General features: G+C 45.3%; 1 protein-coding gene across 5 annotated transcripts in view; it reads left to right on the forward strand.

The window, feature by feature from the left end:
* cep112 (centrosomal protein 112) overlaps positions 1 to 17,560 on the forward strand; it is a 516,124-nt gene that overhangs the window by 341,333 nt on the left and 157,231 nt on the right. For all 5 annotated transcript variants that reach the window (XM_070857896.1, XM_070857897.1, XM_070857899.1 and 2 more), the window contains 2 exons: positions 12,015 to 12,122; positions 14,412 to 14,594. In XM_070857896.1, coding sequence (XP_070713997.1) covers positions 12,015 to 12,122; positions 14,412 to 14,594 — 291 coding nt within the window. The remainder of the gene's footprint in view (positions 1 to 12,014; positions 12,123 to 14,411; positions 14,595 to 17,560) is intronic.

The following is a 17,560-nucleotide window of genomic DNA, read 5'->3' on the forward strand; positions in this document are numbered from 1 at the left end:
CTCCAGTGAATACAAGCCCAGTTGATCCAGTCTTTCTTGATATGTCAGTCCCGCCATTCAGGGAATCAGTCTGGTGAACCTTCGCTGCACTCCCTCAATAGCAAGAATGTCCTTCCTCAAGTTAGGAGACCAAAACTGTACACAATACTCCAGGTGTGGCCTCACCAAGGCCCTGTACAACTATAGCAACACCTCCCTGCCCCTGTACTCAAATCCCCTCGCTATGAAGGCCAACATGCCATTTGCTTTCTTAACCGCCTGCTGTACCTGCATGCCAACCTTCAATGACTGATGTACCATGACACCCAGGTCACGTTGCACCTCCCCTTTTCCTAATCTGTCACCATTCAGATAATAGTCTGTCTCTCTGTTTTTACCACCAAAGTGGATAACCTCACATTTATCCACATTATACTTCATCTGCCATGCATTTGCCCACTCACCTAACCTATCCAAGTCACTCTGCAGCCTCATAGCATCCTCCTCGCAGCTCACACTGCCACCCAACTTAGTGTCATCCGCAAATTTGGAGATACTACATTTAATCCCCTCGTCTAAATCATTAATGTACAGTGTAAACAGCTGGGGCCCCAGCATAGAACCTTGCGGTACCCCACTAGTCACTGCCTGCCATTCTGAAAAGTCCCCATTTACTCCTACTCTTTGCTTCCTGTCTGACAACCAGTTCTCAATCCATGTCAGCACACTACCCCCAATCCCATGTGCTTTAACTTTGCATATTAATCTCTTGTGTGGGACCTTGTCGAAAGCCTTCTGAAAGTCCAAATATACCACATCAACTGGTTCTCCCTTGTCCACTCTACTGGAAACATCCTCAAAAAATTCCAGAAGATTTGTCAAGCATGATTTCCCTTTCACAAATCCATGCTGACTTGGACCTATCATGTCACCTCTTTCCAAATGCGCTGCTATGACATCCTTAATAATTGATTCCATCATTTTACCTCAATCTTATGATCTCAATCTTAGTGACATAGAAGTCAACGCGCTCCTCACATTTGTTGTTGGAGGTGAACTTGGAAGTCGGAGGGGTTTAATGAGACGGTTGGTCGTGCAGAAAAAAACCCAGCGGTTACCTTTGCATTTCAGGATGGTCCTGGAATAGTGAGCAGTTTTGGCAGAGGAGAGCAGAGCTCGATAATGCTTGACATGGCTGTCATGCTCATAATAGATGGTCAGACCGAATACTGTGTGTAATGAGCAAGTATGACCTTAGCTCCATTATTGTAGTTCCAGAGTGCAGGTACCTCGTGGGTGGCCTGCTTATATACCGTGCTCCCAAGGGATGCTGGGATCCCTTGGGACTCCAACAGGTAGGCCCTCTGGTGGACAGCTGTGATGCAGGTTACAAGGGGTTAAATACATAACATCACTCCCCCGTGAAGTCAACAATACACTTATTTACAAGGTGAGACGATCTGGGGCTTTGCGCTCCCTTGTCGATCGTCTCGGTACAAATGTTGGTGTGGTTGGGTTGGTCAGTTCTTCACTGGGCTGTTGGGCAGCCGGCCTTGCTCGGCGGCTGGGGATGGTGAGTTCTGTTTCGTGGTCAACTGTGATGTCAGTTGCCACTTGTGTGTGTGTTGGAAGGTCAAAGTTGGTGGTGTCCTCTTCAGGTTGTACGTTGCTGTTGGTGAACCGCAGTTTAATTTGGTCCAAGTGTTTTCTGTGTGTTTGTCCATTGGTCAGTTTGACCTGAAACACCCTCCTCACCTCTTTGGCTGTGACCGTGCCAGCGAGCCATTTGGGACCATTGCCCTAACTGAGCACAAACACAGGATCATTGATCTCAATATCGTGTGACAAGTTTGCACGGTCATGGTACACACTCTGTTGATGTCGCTTGTCCTCCACGTGATCATGTAGATCAGGGTGGACCAGAGAGAGCCTTGTTTTAAGCGCCTTTTTCATGAGCAGCTTGGCTGGGGGAATCCCTGTGAGTGAGTGGGGTCTGATGCGGTAACTGAGCAGTACTTGGGACAACCAAGTCTGCAGGGAGCCTTCCGACACGCGTTTCAAGCTTTGCTTGATGGTCTGAACTGCCCATTCTGCCTTGCCGTTGGATGTGGGCTTGAACGGCGCAGATGTACATGTTTGATCCCGTTGCGGGTCATGAATTCTTTGAATTCAGCACTGGTGAAGCATGGCCCATTGTCGCTGGCTCGGACATCAGGCAGACCGTGCGTGGCAAACATAGCTCGTAGACTTTCAGTGGTGGCCGTGGACGTGCTTCCAGACATTATTGCACATTCAATCCACTTTGAGTAAGCATCCACGACAACCAAAAACATTTTGCCGAGGAATGGGCCTGCATCGTCTACACGGATCCTTGATCACGGTTTGGATGGCCAGGACCATAAACTTAGCGGTACCTCTCTGGGTGCATTGCTCAACTGAGAGCAAGCGTTGCACTGGCGCACACATGACTCTAAATCTGAGTCGATGCCTGGCCACCACACGTGGGATCTGGCTATGGCTTTCATCATCACGATTCCTGGGTGGGTGCTGTGTAGTTCCCCAATAAATGTGTCTCTGCCTTTCTTGGGCAAGACCATACGGTTGCCCCACAAGAGACAGTCCGCCTGCAGGGACAGCTCATCTTTGCGTCTGTGGAATGGCTTAATTGCTTCCTGCATCTCCACTGGGACACTGGACCAGCTCCCATGGAGGACACAGTTTTTTTACCAGGAACACTAAAGGATCCTGGCTGGTCCAGGTCCTGATCTGGCGGGCCGTAACGGGGGATTTCTCATTCTCAAATGCCTCCATGACCATAAGCAAGTCCGCTGGCTGTGCCATTTCCACCCCTGTGGTGGGCAATGTTAGCCGACTGAGAGTATCTGCACAGTTCTCTGTGCCCGGTCTGTGGCGGATTACATAGTTGTATGCCGACAGCATGAGCGCCCATCTTTGGATGCGGGCAGAGGCATTGGTATTGATCCCTTTGCTCTCTGAGAAAAGCGATATGAGCGGCTTGTGGTCTGTTTCAAGCTCGAACTTGAGGCTAAACAAGTACTGGTGCATTTTTTTTACCCTGTAAATGTACACCGGAGCTGCTTTTTCAACCATGCTGTCGGCCCTTTCGGCCTTGGATAAACTCCTGGATGCACATGCAACTGGTTGCAAAATTCCCGATTCATTAGCCTGTTGTAACACACACCCGACCCCATATGATGAAGCATCGCAAGCTAACACTCGTCGTTTACATGGGTTATACAGGACAAGCAGTTTGTTAGAACACAGTAAATTTCTGGCTTTCTTAAAGGCAGCCTCTTGTGAATTTCCCCATATCCAGTCGTCTCCCTTGCGCAGTAGCGCATGCAGGGGTTCTAGCAGGGTGCTTAACCCAGGTAGGAAATTACCAAAGTAGTTCAGGAGTTCCAGAAACGACCGCAGCTCCATCACGTTCTGTGGCCACGACGCGTTCTTGATGGCCTCCGTTCTGGCGTTGGTGGGTCTGATGCCGTCTGCTGCGATCCTCCTTCCTAAGAATTCGACGTCCTGTGCTTAACACATTTCGAGCGTTTCAACCTGAGCCCCACGCGATCCAACCGACTAAGAACCTCCTCCAGGTTCTTCCAGTGCTCCATGGTGTCCCGACCTGTAACCAATATGTCGTCCTGGAAGACCACTGTGCAAGAATCCGACTTTAGCAGGTTTTCCGTGTTCCGCTGGAAGATGGCTGCAGCCAACCGAATCCCGAATGGGCACCAGTAGTAAATAAATAGACCCTTGTGCGTGTTGATGCAGGTGAGGCCTTGTGAAGACTATTGCAGCTCCTGCGCCATGTAGGCTGAGGTCAGGTCCAGCTTGGTGAACGCCTTCCCTCCAGCCAGGGTCACAAATTGGTTGTCTGCCTTGGGTAGCGGGTATTGGTTAATTGTTACTTTATAGTCACCGCAAATTCTAACTACCATCCTCCTTGAGTACCGGAACAATCGGACTGGCCCAGTCGTTGAACTCCACCAGCGTGGTGATGTCTTCACGTTGCAGCCTGTCCAGCTCGATTTCCACTTTTTCACGCATCATGTACGGTACCGTCCGAGCCTTGTGGTGGATGGGTCACGTACCGAGAACCAAATGGATCTGCACTTTTGCCCCCGAGAAACTTCCAATGCCTAGCTCGAGTAACGATGGGAACTTGCTTAGAACCTGGGTACATGCGGTGTCGTCGACTGACGAAAGCGCTCAGATGTCGTCCCAGTTCCAGCGGATTTTCCCCAGCCAGCTTCTGCCAAGTAATGTAGGGCCATCCCCTGGCACAATCCACAGCGGGAGTTTGTGTACTGCTCCACCATAGGAGACTTTGACTTTAGCACTGCCAATTACCGGGATTAGTTCCTTTGTATAAGTCCTTAGCTTCGTGTGAATGGGGCTGAGCTTGGGCCTGTGTCTTCTTCCCCCACAGCCTGTCGAAGGCCCTTTTACTCATTATGGACTGACTTGCCCCCGTGTCCAGCTCCATAGACACTGGAATACTGTTCAGTTCAACTTTCAAAATTATTGGTGGGCATTTCATCGTGAATGTGTACCCCTTACACTTCTGCCTCCTCCGTACAAGTTTCCAATTCCGTCTGATCCACTGGGGACAGATCTTCCTCTGCAATGTGGTGGTTTGCAGGGTTTGCAGCTCACCTGCACATTCGTTGGAGGTGTCCCGTTGTTCTGCAACCATTGCACGCACAGTGCTTAAAGCGGCATTGATGGGGCCGATGATCACCCCCGCATCACCAACAGGGCGTTAACTGCCTCGCTTTAACAGATGATGGCGGATTCTGGGTCAATTGAGGTTGGGCCACAGCAGCCGGTGTGTACATTCTGCCCTGTACACTTCTGCTCAAAACCGACGTTACTTTATGCACAGTACTGGCTGAAACTTCTTTGTTCTGCGAAATCTGCTTGGTGTTGTCGCTGGTGGACATAAATGCCTGGGCTATCGTTATAGCTTTACTCAGATTTGAAGTTTCTGCAGTCAACAGATTGTGAAGGATTGTCTCATGTCCGATGCCCAGTACAAAAAAGTCTCAGCATTTGCTCTAGGAATCCCTCAAACTCACAATGTCCTGCAAGGCACCTTAGTTCGGCGACGAAGCTCACCACTTCCTGGCCCTCCGATCATTGACACGTATAGAACCGATATCTCGCCATCAAAACTTTCCTTAGGATTTAGGTGCTCCCGGGCCTGCGTACACAGTTCTTCTAGAATTCCTCTGTTGGTTTTGCCAGGGCCAGGAGATTCTTCATGACGCCATAGGTTGTAGCCCCACAGACAATTAGGAGGATCGCTCTTCGTTTGGTCGAGTTCTCATCCCCTTCCAGCTCGTTGCCTTCAAAGTATTGGTCGAGTCTCTCCAACGAGTTTGAGAATCTCCACATACCAGATGCTGCTGCTGATTATTATTTTTTATTCTTTGTAGTAAAACTGTTTTTAATTTATCAATACACATTAAAGAAGTGGTGTGGTTGGCAGCAGAAAGGTAGTGGCCATCGCTTTAATCATTTGTTTGATAAAATTGCTTCATCTAACAGATAAATAGATGAGCACAAGGCGTGATCACGCTGCACCATGTCAGTGAGGGATGCAGGCTTAATGTCGCATACAACTACGTTCCTGAACTCCGCTGCTGTGCTGTGAGGAAGGGGAATCAGAGGGGCGGCCATTCCCATCCCTCCCAGCAGTTAGTTCAGAGTGACTTTGCAGAGGCCTGTGAGCAGTTTGCCCGCTTTCCTACAGAATTGACCACAGGTGGTGTCAGACTTGGGGAGATGAGAGGCGATTGGAGAAATCATTCAGCTGATGGAAATATGTTTTGCAATATGACCCTTAATCTTTTTTGTTTCTGTGCAAGTCAATACAGTTTTATAAAAACAGAAAAAGGCATTGAAAATCGCTGAAAGCCAGGGTGAGAAATCTTCCCAAATCTGCGAGATGTACCAATGGATACAATTATATAAATATGCAACCCTGCTGTGTGCAAAACAATACTTTCAATTGACTAAAGCCAATTCAACCTTGAGTTCACTTTTCACTTGACCTTTTTAAAGTCCCCCCCCCCCACCCCAAATGGAACTTGACACAAGTTCCTCATGATTTGACTTTAATAAGCAAAAAGCTGTGTTTTTCCTTTTTGCTAATTTTCCAAAGTCCCACTCCAGACACTAAAGCTCATAATCTAGGCTGACACTTCAGTGCAGTACTGAAGGAGTGCTGCACTGTCGGAGGTGCTGCCTTTCAAGTGAGATGTAAAACTGAGGTAGGTTTAAAATATCCCACTGTTCAAAGTAAAACACCGGGGGGCCGAAATTGCTCCCCTCCTTAAGGTCCATTACCACCTTTAAATAAGGGCTTTCCGACCGGGGGCCGGCCGATGGGCTGACCCATCTGAAATCGCCCTTGGGCCGGGAGCGGCAGAATCGGGTTTCCGCCCCGCCCGTTGGGCACACGCCGACCCCTTACCGCCCGGTGACGACCCCTTACCACCCGCCGCCGACCCCTTACCGCCCGGCGACGACCCCTTACCTCCCGGCGACGACCCCTTACCGCCCGGCGACGACCCCTTACCGCCCGGCGACGACCCCTTACCACCCGCCGCCAACCCCTTACCGCCCAGCGCCGACCCCTTACCACCCGCCGCCGACCCCTTACCTCCCGGCGCCGACCCCTTACCTCCCGGCGCCGACCCCTTACCGCCCGGCGACGACCCCTTACCGCCCGGCGACGACCCCTTATTGCCCGGCGACAATCCCTTACCGCCCGGTGACGACCCCTTACCGCCCAGCGCCGACCCCTTACCTCCCGGCGACGACCCCTTATTGCCCGGCGACGATCCCTTACCGCCCGGTGACGACCCCTTACCTCCCGGCGACGACCCCTTACCTCCCGGCGACGACCCCTTACCGCCCGGTGACGACCCCTTACCTCCCGGCGACGACCCCTTACCGCCCGGCGACGACCCCTTATTGCCCGGCGACAATCCCTTACCGCCCGGTGACGACCCCTTATTGCCCGGCGACAATCCCTTACCGCTCCGCGACAACCCCTTTCTGCCCTACGAGGGAAATTGCCCCTCAGGAGCGGAACGGCCACCGCTCAGTGCCCTCGACAGCTTTTCCCAGCAGGAAGTCAATGGCGGCCACGGGTTCGGCCGAAGCCCTCCCTGGTGGCCCAGTGGGCGCCACTAATGTTGCTGCAGAGCTCGCAGCGGCCCTCCCCTTTAACTAAAGGGGAGGGACATTGCTACACACCAGTGTGGCGCTGCGAGCACCGCCCTGCAGCCGCCCGAAACACCGCTCCAAGGAAATCACAGAGGAAAAGAGGGCAAAATCCATGGGGCGGAGAATAATCATTTAATTCGAATTGTGAGCCCCATTTGGAGTGGAGGGCAATTTCGGCACCTGGGATTTCCCTTGGTGTCCAAATCAATATTTATCCCTCAACCCACATCATTTACAAAAAAAAAAATGATTATCCCCTTACTGCTTGTGAAACCTTGCTGCGTGCAGATTAGCTGCTGCATTTCCCTCCATTACAACAGTGGCTACACTTCAAAAGGTCCTTCATTGGCCGTGAAGGGCTTTGGGATATCCTGAGGTCATGAACCACGCAATATAAATGCAATTGCTTTCTTCTTTTAAACATGTTTCTGAACAGGAGCAATCTTCAGAGCAGTGCTAAAGACTCGGATCAGTCCACGAGTGCCGTCTCCTTGTATTGCACCACTGTTTACGCAGTTTAATTTTTCCTTAAAATTAGGGATGAGAGGAATGCTATGGCCCCTGGTGGTGACAGGAGGTCTGAACCCTCAGCAACTCCGATACCTTCAGGCTGTTCTTTTTTGGCGGCACCTCATGCTCATCCTGAAATCACACTGAAAGTTGACCGTGTAATTACTTTGGAAGTGTGGATTTTGTGGGTTGCATAATCCCTGCAGCACTTTTGGCTCCTAAGGACAAGTTCATTTTGCCAAGGGAAAAAATTTTTAGCTTCAAATCAGGAAACACTCTTGTAAGGAATTCAGTTTTCCACTGTTACTAATTGATCCCAGCACTGATGCATAAGAATAGATTGCTTCCAAATGACATGCTTTGAAGTGAGGAAAGCTATGAAGTCCAACACAGTAACTTTCAGACCAGCAACTAAATCTGTTTGATAGTTAGCAGTTACACTCAGCACCAGTTTTCTTGTCAACACGGTCTGTGTTTGGAGTTGACTGAATATTGGAAATTAAACTGTATTGGGGATATCAGTTTATGGAGTAAGCTTGTTCCTGAGCAGAGTTTGTTATTCCGATCGTGCTTTTGGCGGAGTAAACTGCTGCCATTAACACGTTATTTCCCAGCGCACAATGCAGCGCCATCTGGTGATTATGAGTGAAAATTATGTGACAGGCTGCAAGAAAAATAGAGTTTTTCAAAACAGATTTTTTTTTGACATGTGGAAATATTTGGCTGGAAAGCACTCACTTTCATGTATCATAGTTGTTGGGCATCTCAACATCAGATAAATCAAATACTAAATTTTCAGATATTGTACACTGATCCTCAGCCATTAGAAGCTTGACGCTGTGTGATTTCTGTGCCGGGATTTCGTGGAATTTGAGAAGTGTTGGTCCATATCTTATTGAATGGTGGTGCAGGCTCGAAGGGCCGAATGGCCTACTCCTGCACCTACTTTCTATGTTTCTATTCAGCTTTGGGTGAGGCATATTTATGAAGATGCTCCAACTTAAGGAGAAGGTCTAGCTTGATTTGTTTTCACAAGCTATTTTCAGATGGTTGGGTGGTTTATAAATACATTTACAGGGTACTTAGCTTGTGCAAAACTTTCAACTGTAAAGAAAGTTAGTAAAGCCGCCATGTCACTGTTTATGCCTCGCACCAGAAACCAGAGCCACAGCTGCTGCCAAATGTTTAGTTGGGTTTGAGCTGAAGCACAAGTTTCCAGGACTTGCAAAGAAGCAGATTCCCAGGCAGCTAGCTGATGACAGAACAGCTGGTTACGTCAAACAAGTGAGTCTTTACTGTCCAGGAGACCTGAGGTGATGGATCTCCAGCAGGTTGCCGTTACAACATCAAAATGGGGAATATCTCCCAGGTTTTGCCATGTACGAGATGTTTTTATTGATTTTCTTCACTTCTATTAGGAAGCTGATTAGGATGATTCACTGAGCTTGAAAGTGCAATAGAACATGAGAACATAAGGATAGGAGCCGGAGTAGGGCATTCGGTCCTTTGATGCCGCTCCACCATTCAATAAGACCCTCAACTCCACCTTCCCGTATTATCCCCATATCCCTTGATTCCCTTAGTATCCAAAAATCTATCAATCTCTATCTTGAATATACTCAACGACTGAGCATCCACAGCTATCTGGGGTAGAGGATTCCGAAGATTCATAACCCTTTGAGTGAAGACATTTCTCCTCATCTCAGTCCTAAATGGCCGACCTCTTATTCTGAGACTGCCCCCTGGTTCTAGACTCCCTAGCCAGGGGAAACATTCTCCCAGCATCTACCCTGTTAAGTCCCCTTTGAATTTTATTTGTTTCAATGCGATCACTTTGCATTCTTCTAAACTGGAGGGAATATATGCCCTCTTACTCTCAATTTCTCCTCATCCCAATGGAGCTGACACCAAAACAAAAACAAGAGAAATAGTTGGGGAGGAAGCACAAAATGATCATTAATATAGAAGAATTAAGATTAGCATTTTTTTTAAACCGTAAGAACTCTATTTACATTTCCCATGCTCTTCTTTCCTCCCTCCCCGCCCCTCCCCCTCCCCCCGCCCCCTGTGGTAGAACAAAACCCTGTCATTTATTTCTGTGAAGAGCCATGCAGATAGTCTGTATTTTTCGAATTCAAAAGTGTTTATATGCAAGTGCACATTTATTCTGGAGTTGCCTCTTCCTTTGATTGGGTCCCATTGACGTTGTTCTCATGGCTATGCTCATTCAGCAGCCAGAGCACCCTGCTTGGTCTTGGGCCCCAGAGGGTTGGCCATATTTGTAGAATTGTACTAGGAAGGCGAACTTGTCTCAAGGCATGGTGGACAGTGGCGACTCTCTCTTACCCCAATGGGCTGCATCAACCAAACTGCTGGCTGGGAATGGATAATGCTTCTCACAGCTGATCTTGTGCGCTAGGTCTCAGACTTGTGTTGTAACCACTGGTTGTACCACTTGGTACAATGAGACATCATTTTAAACAGAACCAGATTAATTTCCTTTCCTTTCCTTCACTGGATTTTGTGAACTTTAGATATCTGATCTTTCAGAGGCAGCAGTTTTGAGTGAGCTGGTTATACTGTGAAAGATGAAAAATTCCATTAACATATACTGGCATGGTTTAAATTTGTAATTCTTAATATCGAAAGGAAGCATTTAGCTGAGGTATTAATTTCTGATGGCAAGGCAGAGGATGAGACTCCTAACTTTCAGTGCGGTGAGGATCTTTGACAGACTTTCAAGCCCACTTGTCTTTGGCCTTGACAGAGTTGTCACCATTGTGGGAAGGTATGGAGTGATGTGTATGACTGGCGTGAGTGACAAGGACCTCAAACCCACTTAAATACCTGGAGCTGTCAGTAACAGGCTGCATTTTCAGACCAGAATGGAGTGATGGTCAGTGCTGTGATTGATACTTGCCAGGTTTGCCCATGTAGTGGGGAAGTAGCGGTCATGGAATCAGACCCATTGCACAGAACCACATCTCCTGTAGGATGATTGTAACTGGTGTCTGATAGCCTCACAACTTGACTAAAGGGAGCTTGGTAACAGCCTATAATGAGGGAATAGATGGTGAAAAACTACTTTAATATGGGCAAAGACAGTTGTGGAATACAGATGGTCTTTCTAGCATTGATGGTGAGTATTGGCATGTCAATCATGGTGTGGATGAGGAATATTTGGTTTACAAGTGCAATCGCTGTTGGGAAATTATGAGTGAAAGAACATTGAAAACTATTTTCTTTTTTATTGTGGTCATTATTTGGGTCTCTCCAAAAGAAAACCACCCCATCCGGTAGCCTGGAAGAGTTCAGTGCTCCCAGGAGCTACATGAGAATGTTGTTTTCCCCCCCCATGACCTGTCCCACCCTACTTGGCAAAACATTGAATCCGTCCCGAGGACCTCTCTCCGGTGGCCTGGGTGAGATTACCAACTTACTGTGGGGGGACTCACAGGAGTAGACCTGCATCCTGCCACGCCGTAGAGTAGTCCATTGGAGCACTAAACCGTGCTGCTGTCCTGTCATTTGTGCGCTAATATTCAATTGTCAAGAACATCTTCAAATGGGTTTAAGAATTTGGTACACGGCTGCAAATAGTGAGAGTTAACATTTGGGATTTTCATACATCTTGCATATCATTCCCATAGGCAGTGAAATTACTAAACAGACTCACAAGATTTGGAATAAAAAAGCTGGCCGACATCTTCAACATCCACTATCTGCCTGCCAGTGTCAGTGTTACCAGCAAGTTATTGAAAACACAGTACAGGACAAGCACCGTTTCAACCCAGCCACGTGTCTTGGAACCATCCATTACCAACTCCACAACGGGTTAATCTGCTGCTTTGATAGTTTCAGTTTTCACTGTATAATTCATATTGCTCAGATCAGTCTGCTGATGGCTTGGGGACAGAATCTGTAACTGGAAGAGGCCTTTATGCAAAGGAAAGTGGCAAATGTATTTGAAGTTTGCTTCTGATCCTGATTTGATTGATTTACTTTGTCATCGGTTTTTTTTAAACTTTGTTCTTTTTTAATTTATAATTTTTTTTAACTTCTGGTATTTTGACAAGCTGAGCAGTCAAGAATATTTCTTGATTTTGTTTAAATAGAAAACAAAAATAGCTGCTCAAACATAATCACTGTTTAATCCATCCTAGACTCACCGTGTTTGAAACTGTATTTGGTGTAGTGAAATCGTTATAGATTTTTGTCTCTATGACTACAGTGTCAAATCAAAAATTCTCTTTTTTTGCATTGCATAGATGGAGAAGGTTGAGGCAGATCTAAGTAGATCAAAATCTGTCCGAGAGAAGCAATCAAAAGAATTCTCTTGGCAGTTGGAGGAACTCAAGCAACGATATGAACAACAGGTACATATAATCAGATTCCTTTTTTACTTTTATGGAAACAAAGATTTTCTGTCTTTACAGGAAATGCTTTGAATAATTTTGGTCACTGGGGGATTCAGTCTAAAACAATAGTGATTTTGATTGTGCCACATTATCTTTACTCTGCACTCATTATACCAGGGTCCTTGGGAACCAAGCATGTTAGCATTCAAGTGTTGCACAGAGTGACCAGGAACACTGCATTAAATAGGACTTGAGGGAAATAAAATGGGAGCCAAGATCTAGTTGCCTTATAAGGAAGATGGCAAGGGGAGAATGAAAGGAAGAATGAGGGCAAGGTGTATTTATTACAGTAAAGAGGTGCAGAGTCCTGTCCCGGTGCATCACTGCACTGCTCCAAGTCGATTGAACCCACCTCCCATTCATTGCTGACCAAGCCAGCAGAGGAAGCATTTGCTGTGAAAAATGTCGTTTTGCATCATGACGTCTGAAGAAGATGCAACAAGGGTTACTGCTTAATCCTTCTTCCTTTTTGAGAGGGTGGGGGAGAAGAGAAAAGAAAATGAGATGCAATTTTACACAGCAGGTTATAAAATTGAAAGAATGTATTTATTATTAATTAGCAGTAACTATAAATGCCTTTCCAGTACATCAGTTTTGCTTTACAATTACGGCTCTTGTTTCCCTCACTGACGAGCTCAAAAATCCTAATCTTAAAATGTTGTCCGACATTGCTTTTCACTTTGTCTTCTATTGCATGCCTGTTCTCTCTTTAAATTTTTTAAGGCATTTTTCTTTTTGAAATAATAAATAATTGAAATATGTCGGGACTGCGATGTGAATGCGAGCAGCATTGCATCAGTTCAGTACAGGCCAGTGAAAGCTAAACTGATGAATATTAGAGCAGCGCTTCACAATGCGGGTTTGTAATGTCGTGATACACGAGCAAAGTCGTGGTTTTATTGTTTGCGTGCGGAGGGGAGGGAGGGAAAGCATTACCGTTTTCAAGATTGAGTATGTCTTTAGTTAAACGTGTAAAGAAAGTTCAAGTCGAGACGCCCCTTGGGGTAAAATTTATTAATTGGTTTCAGTTTGAAAGTTGCCTAAGGGTTAAGTGCTCTTAGAATGCCCTGCGCATGCAGAAGCATTTGAGAGTGATCTAGCCATCAGCTGTTAGACAAGAGAATGTCTGTGCTTAAAATGAGCTTATATCTTTTGGTCCGAACGCCATCTCGACAAAAATCAACCAAAACTGAAGAAAAATGTAAGTGACTGTTCCTAGCAGCTGTGTGGCCTGGCATTTGCTGGAAATCTGGCATCCTGCAGGCCCCTATTCATCACCTGCTTCAAAGCCAGCCTAGCTGCCTATAGTCAGAAGGCCAGGTAGGGTGCCATTGTGCACAGTCTGGGAGGATTAGTATCAAAGCAGTAGAGAGTAGGCCTCGGTTTCATACTACCATTCAGATCTAGTGAGAAGAGCTGAGGATTGGCCAAGGTCACAGTATCCAGCTTGGTAGGGACTGAGAACAGAATATTGGGGAATAGACTGCTTTATGTGTAATCATAGCGAGCTACCAGCACAGCAGGCGTCCTGCTGAACACGTAAGTCTGTTTATTTCAGAATCACGTAGCTGACAGCGGGATAATGCTCCGGCTTTCATGTAAAAACGACTGTAAATTGGTTGATTTTGTCTGCATGGAAATGGAACTGTAGAATTGTAACCTGCTGATTTTTCCACAAAAACAAAATCCAAATTCCATTCTCTAAAGATTTAAGGGGAAAAAAAACCTTTGTGCGTGCTTTCATTGAAACCTCATTTCTAATTTGAATAGCTGCAGAAATCGGCATCTAACGGTTCACATAGTAAGGATTAGGTTTTGCAGTTTTATAGAAATATAGTTTGGGGCCAGTTATTGCTGCAACAGAGAAAGAAAAAATTAAAATATATAAATATAATCACAACTTCTGCAAAAGATATTGGTGGATTTATTGTTTTTCTGTTCATAGTTATTGTGGAAAGAACTGGAAAAATAATCAATTTGCAAAAGTGGGATGGGAGGGTTGGTTAAGAGTGAGCGCCCGATGTATATAATGAGCAAATTCAATGGAGTGTTTTAGCACCTGCAGAGGGGCGTTGTCACAATGACGTAGGAATTTTGTTTTGCGTTGGGGTAAAAAAGAAAGGAACATTTTTTGACAAATTGATCAATTTAAGAGGAATTAGGAGAGGGAAAAATGCAGCCGAAGAATTGTTGTCATGGTAACGGTGATGTGGTATTGATGAACAGTACTCTTCCTTGTCCAATCAGATAGTCGAATCGAAGCTGGAGCATGAGCAGGAGAAGACGCACCTATTCCAGCAGCACAACGCGGAAAAAGACAGCCTGGTCCGAGAGCACGAACGTGAGATAGATAACTTAGAGAAACAGCTTCGCGCCGCCATAGTAGAGCATGAAAACCAGACTCAGGAATGGAGGAGGCGAGACTCGCAGGTGAAAATGGCTGACATTTTTTTTTGTTTATTTTTCTTCTAAATAAAAAAAAAAATTTACTTTAAATGTTTGCAAGCATGGTTGTAAAACAATACGTTTTTGGGAGCGTTGGAATTGTATGCCTAATCGCCGAATTACTGGGGGGGGCGTGCAGCCTTTCGCGTATGAGTCTTCTAATGCCGGATAGGGATAAATAAAGCTTAATCTGCAGAAACTGCAGGTTGCCAGCTTTAAAATGTCCCCTGATGTGATACAATTTGGCCTTTCACTTTCACCTGGAGTCACGGTTCCATTATTTTGGATTTCTTCCGTAAACTGGGAAATGCACTTGGTCTTTGTGATACGCGTGAGTCGAATGTTCGCGTTTTATCATTTATTTTTATTTTGCTCTGTGGGAAGCCACACATCATTTTTATTCCCACCCCCTCCCCAAAATCCCTCATTTTTGTACTACTGGATATCCTGACTGTGAGCGCTCTTGAATTTGTGAGGTTTCGACACATTGCTCTCCCCCTAGAGTTTTTTTTTTTGTTGTTTTTTTTTCCCCAATCCTTGAACTTAACAGTCACTGTTGGAAGCCATTTGACAGAATAACCCCCAGCTGTGGACACATTTGAATCATCAAACTTACGGATGAAATGTGCATTGTCAGCATGGAAAATGATTTAGATTAGTTCTGAGCTTTTTTATAAGAAACAAACTTTCAGATGCATTGTGTTTTTGAGCTGTAAACCCAATTCTATCAGCAGGAAGGGAAGAGGCCTGCCTTAAACCACTGCAGAAAGATTAAGGGAATGCGGTGAGATAAAGCTCGATGACTGCATCGCCGGCGTGTACGGTAAAACCGGCACAAAAATAGCCTCAAATGATATTAACATTTTTGGGTCGATGTCTGAAGAATACTGAGTCGAAGAAGGACAAATGAATGTATCGGAAGCGACCTAAAATGTTTTACTGTTTCTTCGAACATTGAATTCCTTACCACAGAAAAGCAACAAAAACAGGTTTAAGTTGTTAGCACCCTAAAATGTGAGCGGGAGGGTTGTTTTGGCCCGATCAGTCTGTCCATAATGAGTTGGCGCTGTTAACATGGTGCCCGTTCATTCTACCCGAAGTCGTCCACACAGCACGGTACATTATCTTCATTTTTTTTTAAAAAGGTAATTTTAGAAGAAAAAAAATAAATGAACCATAACTTCAGTGACCCACGGTCGTTTGGTACAAAACATGAATATGAAATGGTTTCCAACAAAAGAAAAATAAAACCCAGTGCACAGAGCAAGGGCGGGTCTGCTGTGCTGAACGATTGTTTTGCGTTGGCTGAGGAACTGGAAGCTTGTGAAGAATCCTGGGTTCCATACTCAATTTCTTGCAAAGGCTTCTTCTATTGGTTTTTACGTACATCTGATTTTGTTACGCATTTACGGGGAGAAGATTACTCAAACAACTGCTCCATTATTTTAAACCCATTACGGCACATGAGTGGAATTTTCCAACGGTTGTTTTTTATTTACATAATTTAAGCTCACAAAACCATTGCCTCTGGCCATGCCAGTCTGCTTATAGTGCTCCGTTAGAGCTGGTGACCATCAACATTTGTAAATAGACCATTTTGAAAAGACTGAAACCCCAACGAAATCCCAGTTTCTTCAGTATTTTTGAGGGGGCAGGGGTGCAACGACAGAACGTTGACAAAATTAATACATTTTCAGATGTATTAGGCATGCATGTTTTTTTTTATAGTATCAATTACATACTTTAGTGAAGTGTATTGTGACCAGCACTAAACAAGCTTGATTGTTTGATGGAGAAGCAATTTGATAAGGGAACACGCCGTGAAGCCAAGACATTTCATTTGGACCACAGTCTCCAGTGTAAATTTTGGCGTGAGGAGATCTTTATTCCATTCTGCCCGCGAGCTAATGGTCATTTGTCCCCGAGATGCCATCTCATCCCTTGTTTGGCTGTATGAAGCTAGCGGGGCACAAGTAAAGGAGTTGCGCTATTTCCAGCGGGTGTTTTTGAATGGTATTGGCTTTTGGTTTCATGATGTATTGCCACAAGAAAAATCAACTGTCCATCAAATGATGTGGTTTTATTTAATCTTATAAAAACAGTGCATTGCAGTAAAATATTGAATTAAAATAAGTATTAAAAAAAAATCCTGGTTTGCACCTTCCCAAGCTGGTTGTGTTTCCCTCCAGGAATCGAACAGTATGGGAGGATCTTTCAAACTTTCAGTAAGATCCATTTGATCATCCCTCAATTAAATATTGAAATGTAACTGGATGAAGAATAACTTCAGTTGATTATGGTTGAGCTTGATTGCAGGGTAGCTTGATGATGTTATGGTACATTTGTTGAAGAAGAGTTTTTTAAAAATTGATATGAAGTATAGAAAAAAATCTCTTAATGGTGGGATTGAAAAGCAACAATGAAGTAAGTAATGTGCCAGTTAAGCATTGCTGCCAAAGGTTGAGTGTTGGTTTGAAGATCAATACGGTCAGCATTTGGGTTTGTCCTTCAATTGTGTGTATCCTCAATTTGACACGTCTATATGTATGTGTCACTTATTGCTCACATTGGCCTTGAACAATCTACATTTAACTTTTTGATCCATTAAGGCTATAGAGAAAAGGTATTTCTTGGTCCACAGAGGTTTTTTTCCATGCTACATTGCTCATTCCGTGCCAGCTGTCAGCAGATGTAGGGTAGTGTCTTTAATTAAACTATTTGCATGCTGTCAGGGAATTTTAAAGCTGCTTTACTTTGATAGTGGTACCCTTCCTGGTTTGGAAATCTGCTGCTTTTAGTATATAAAAGTCAATCTCAGAGGTTTAAAATAGGATGTCTTCATTATCAAACACTAATCCTGACCTCCGAATGCAACTAAGGAGGTAGGAATTGGACAGGTTGAGTAATTGAGAGTAAACTACTCATCCTTTTAAATCCAAACCAAATATTAT

This window comes from Pristiophorus japonicus, chromosome 16, assembly GCF_044704955.1.
Source record: "Pristiophorus japonicus isolate sPriJap1 chromosome 16, sPriJap1.hap1, whole genome shotgun sequence".
NCBI lineage: Eukaryota > Metazoa > Chordata > Chondrichthyes > Pristiophoridae > Pristiophorus > Pristiophorus japonicus.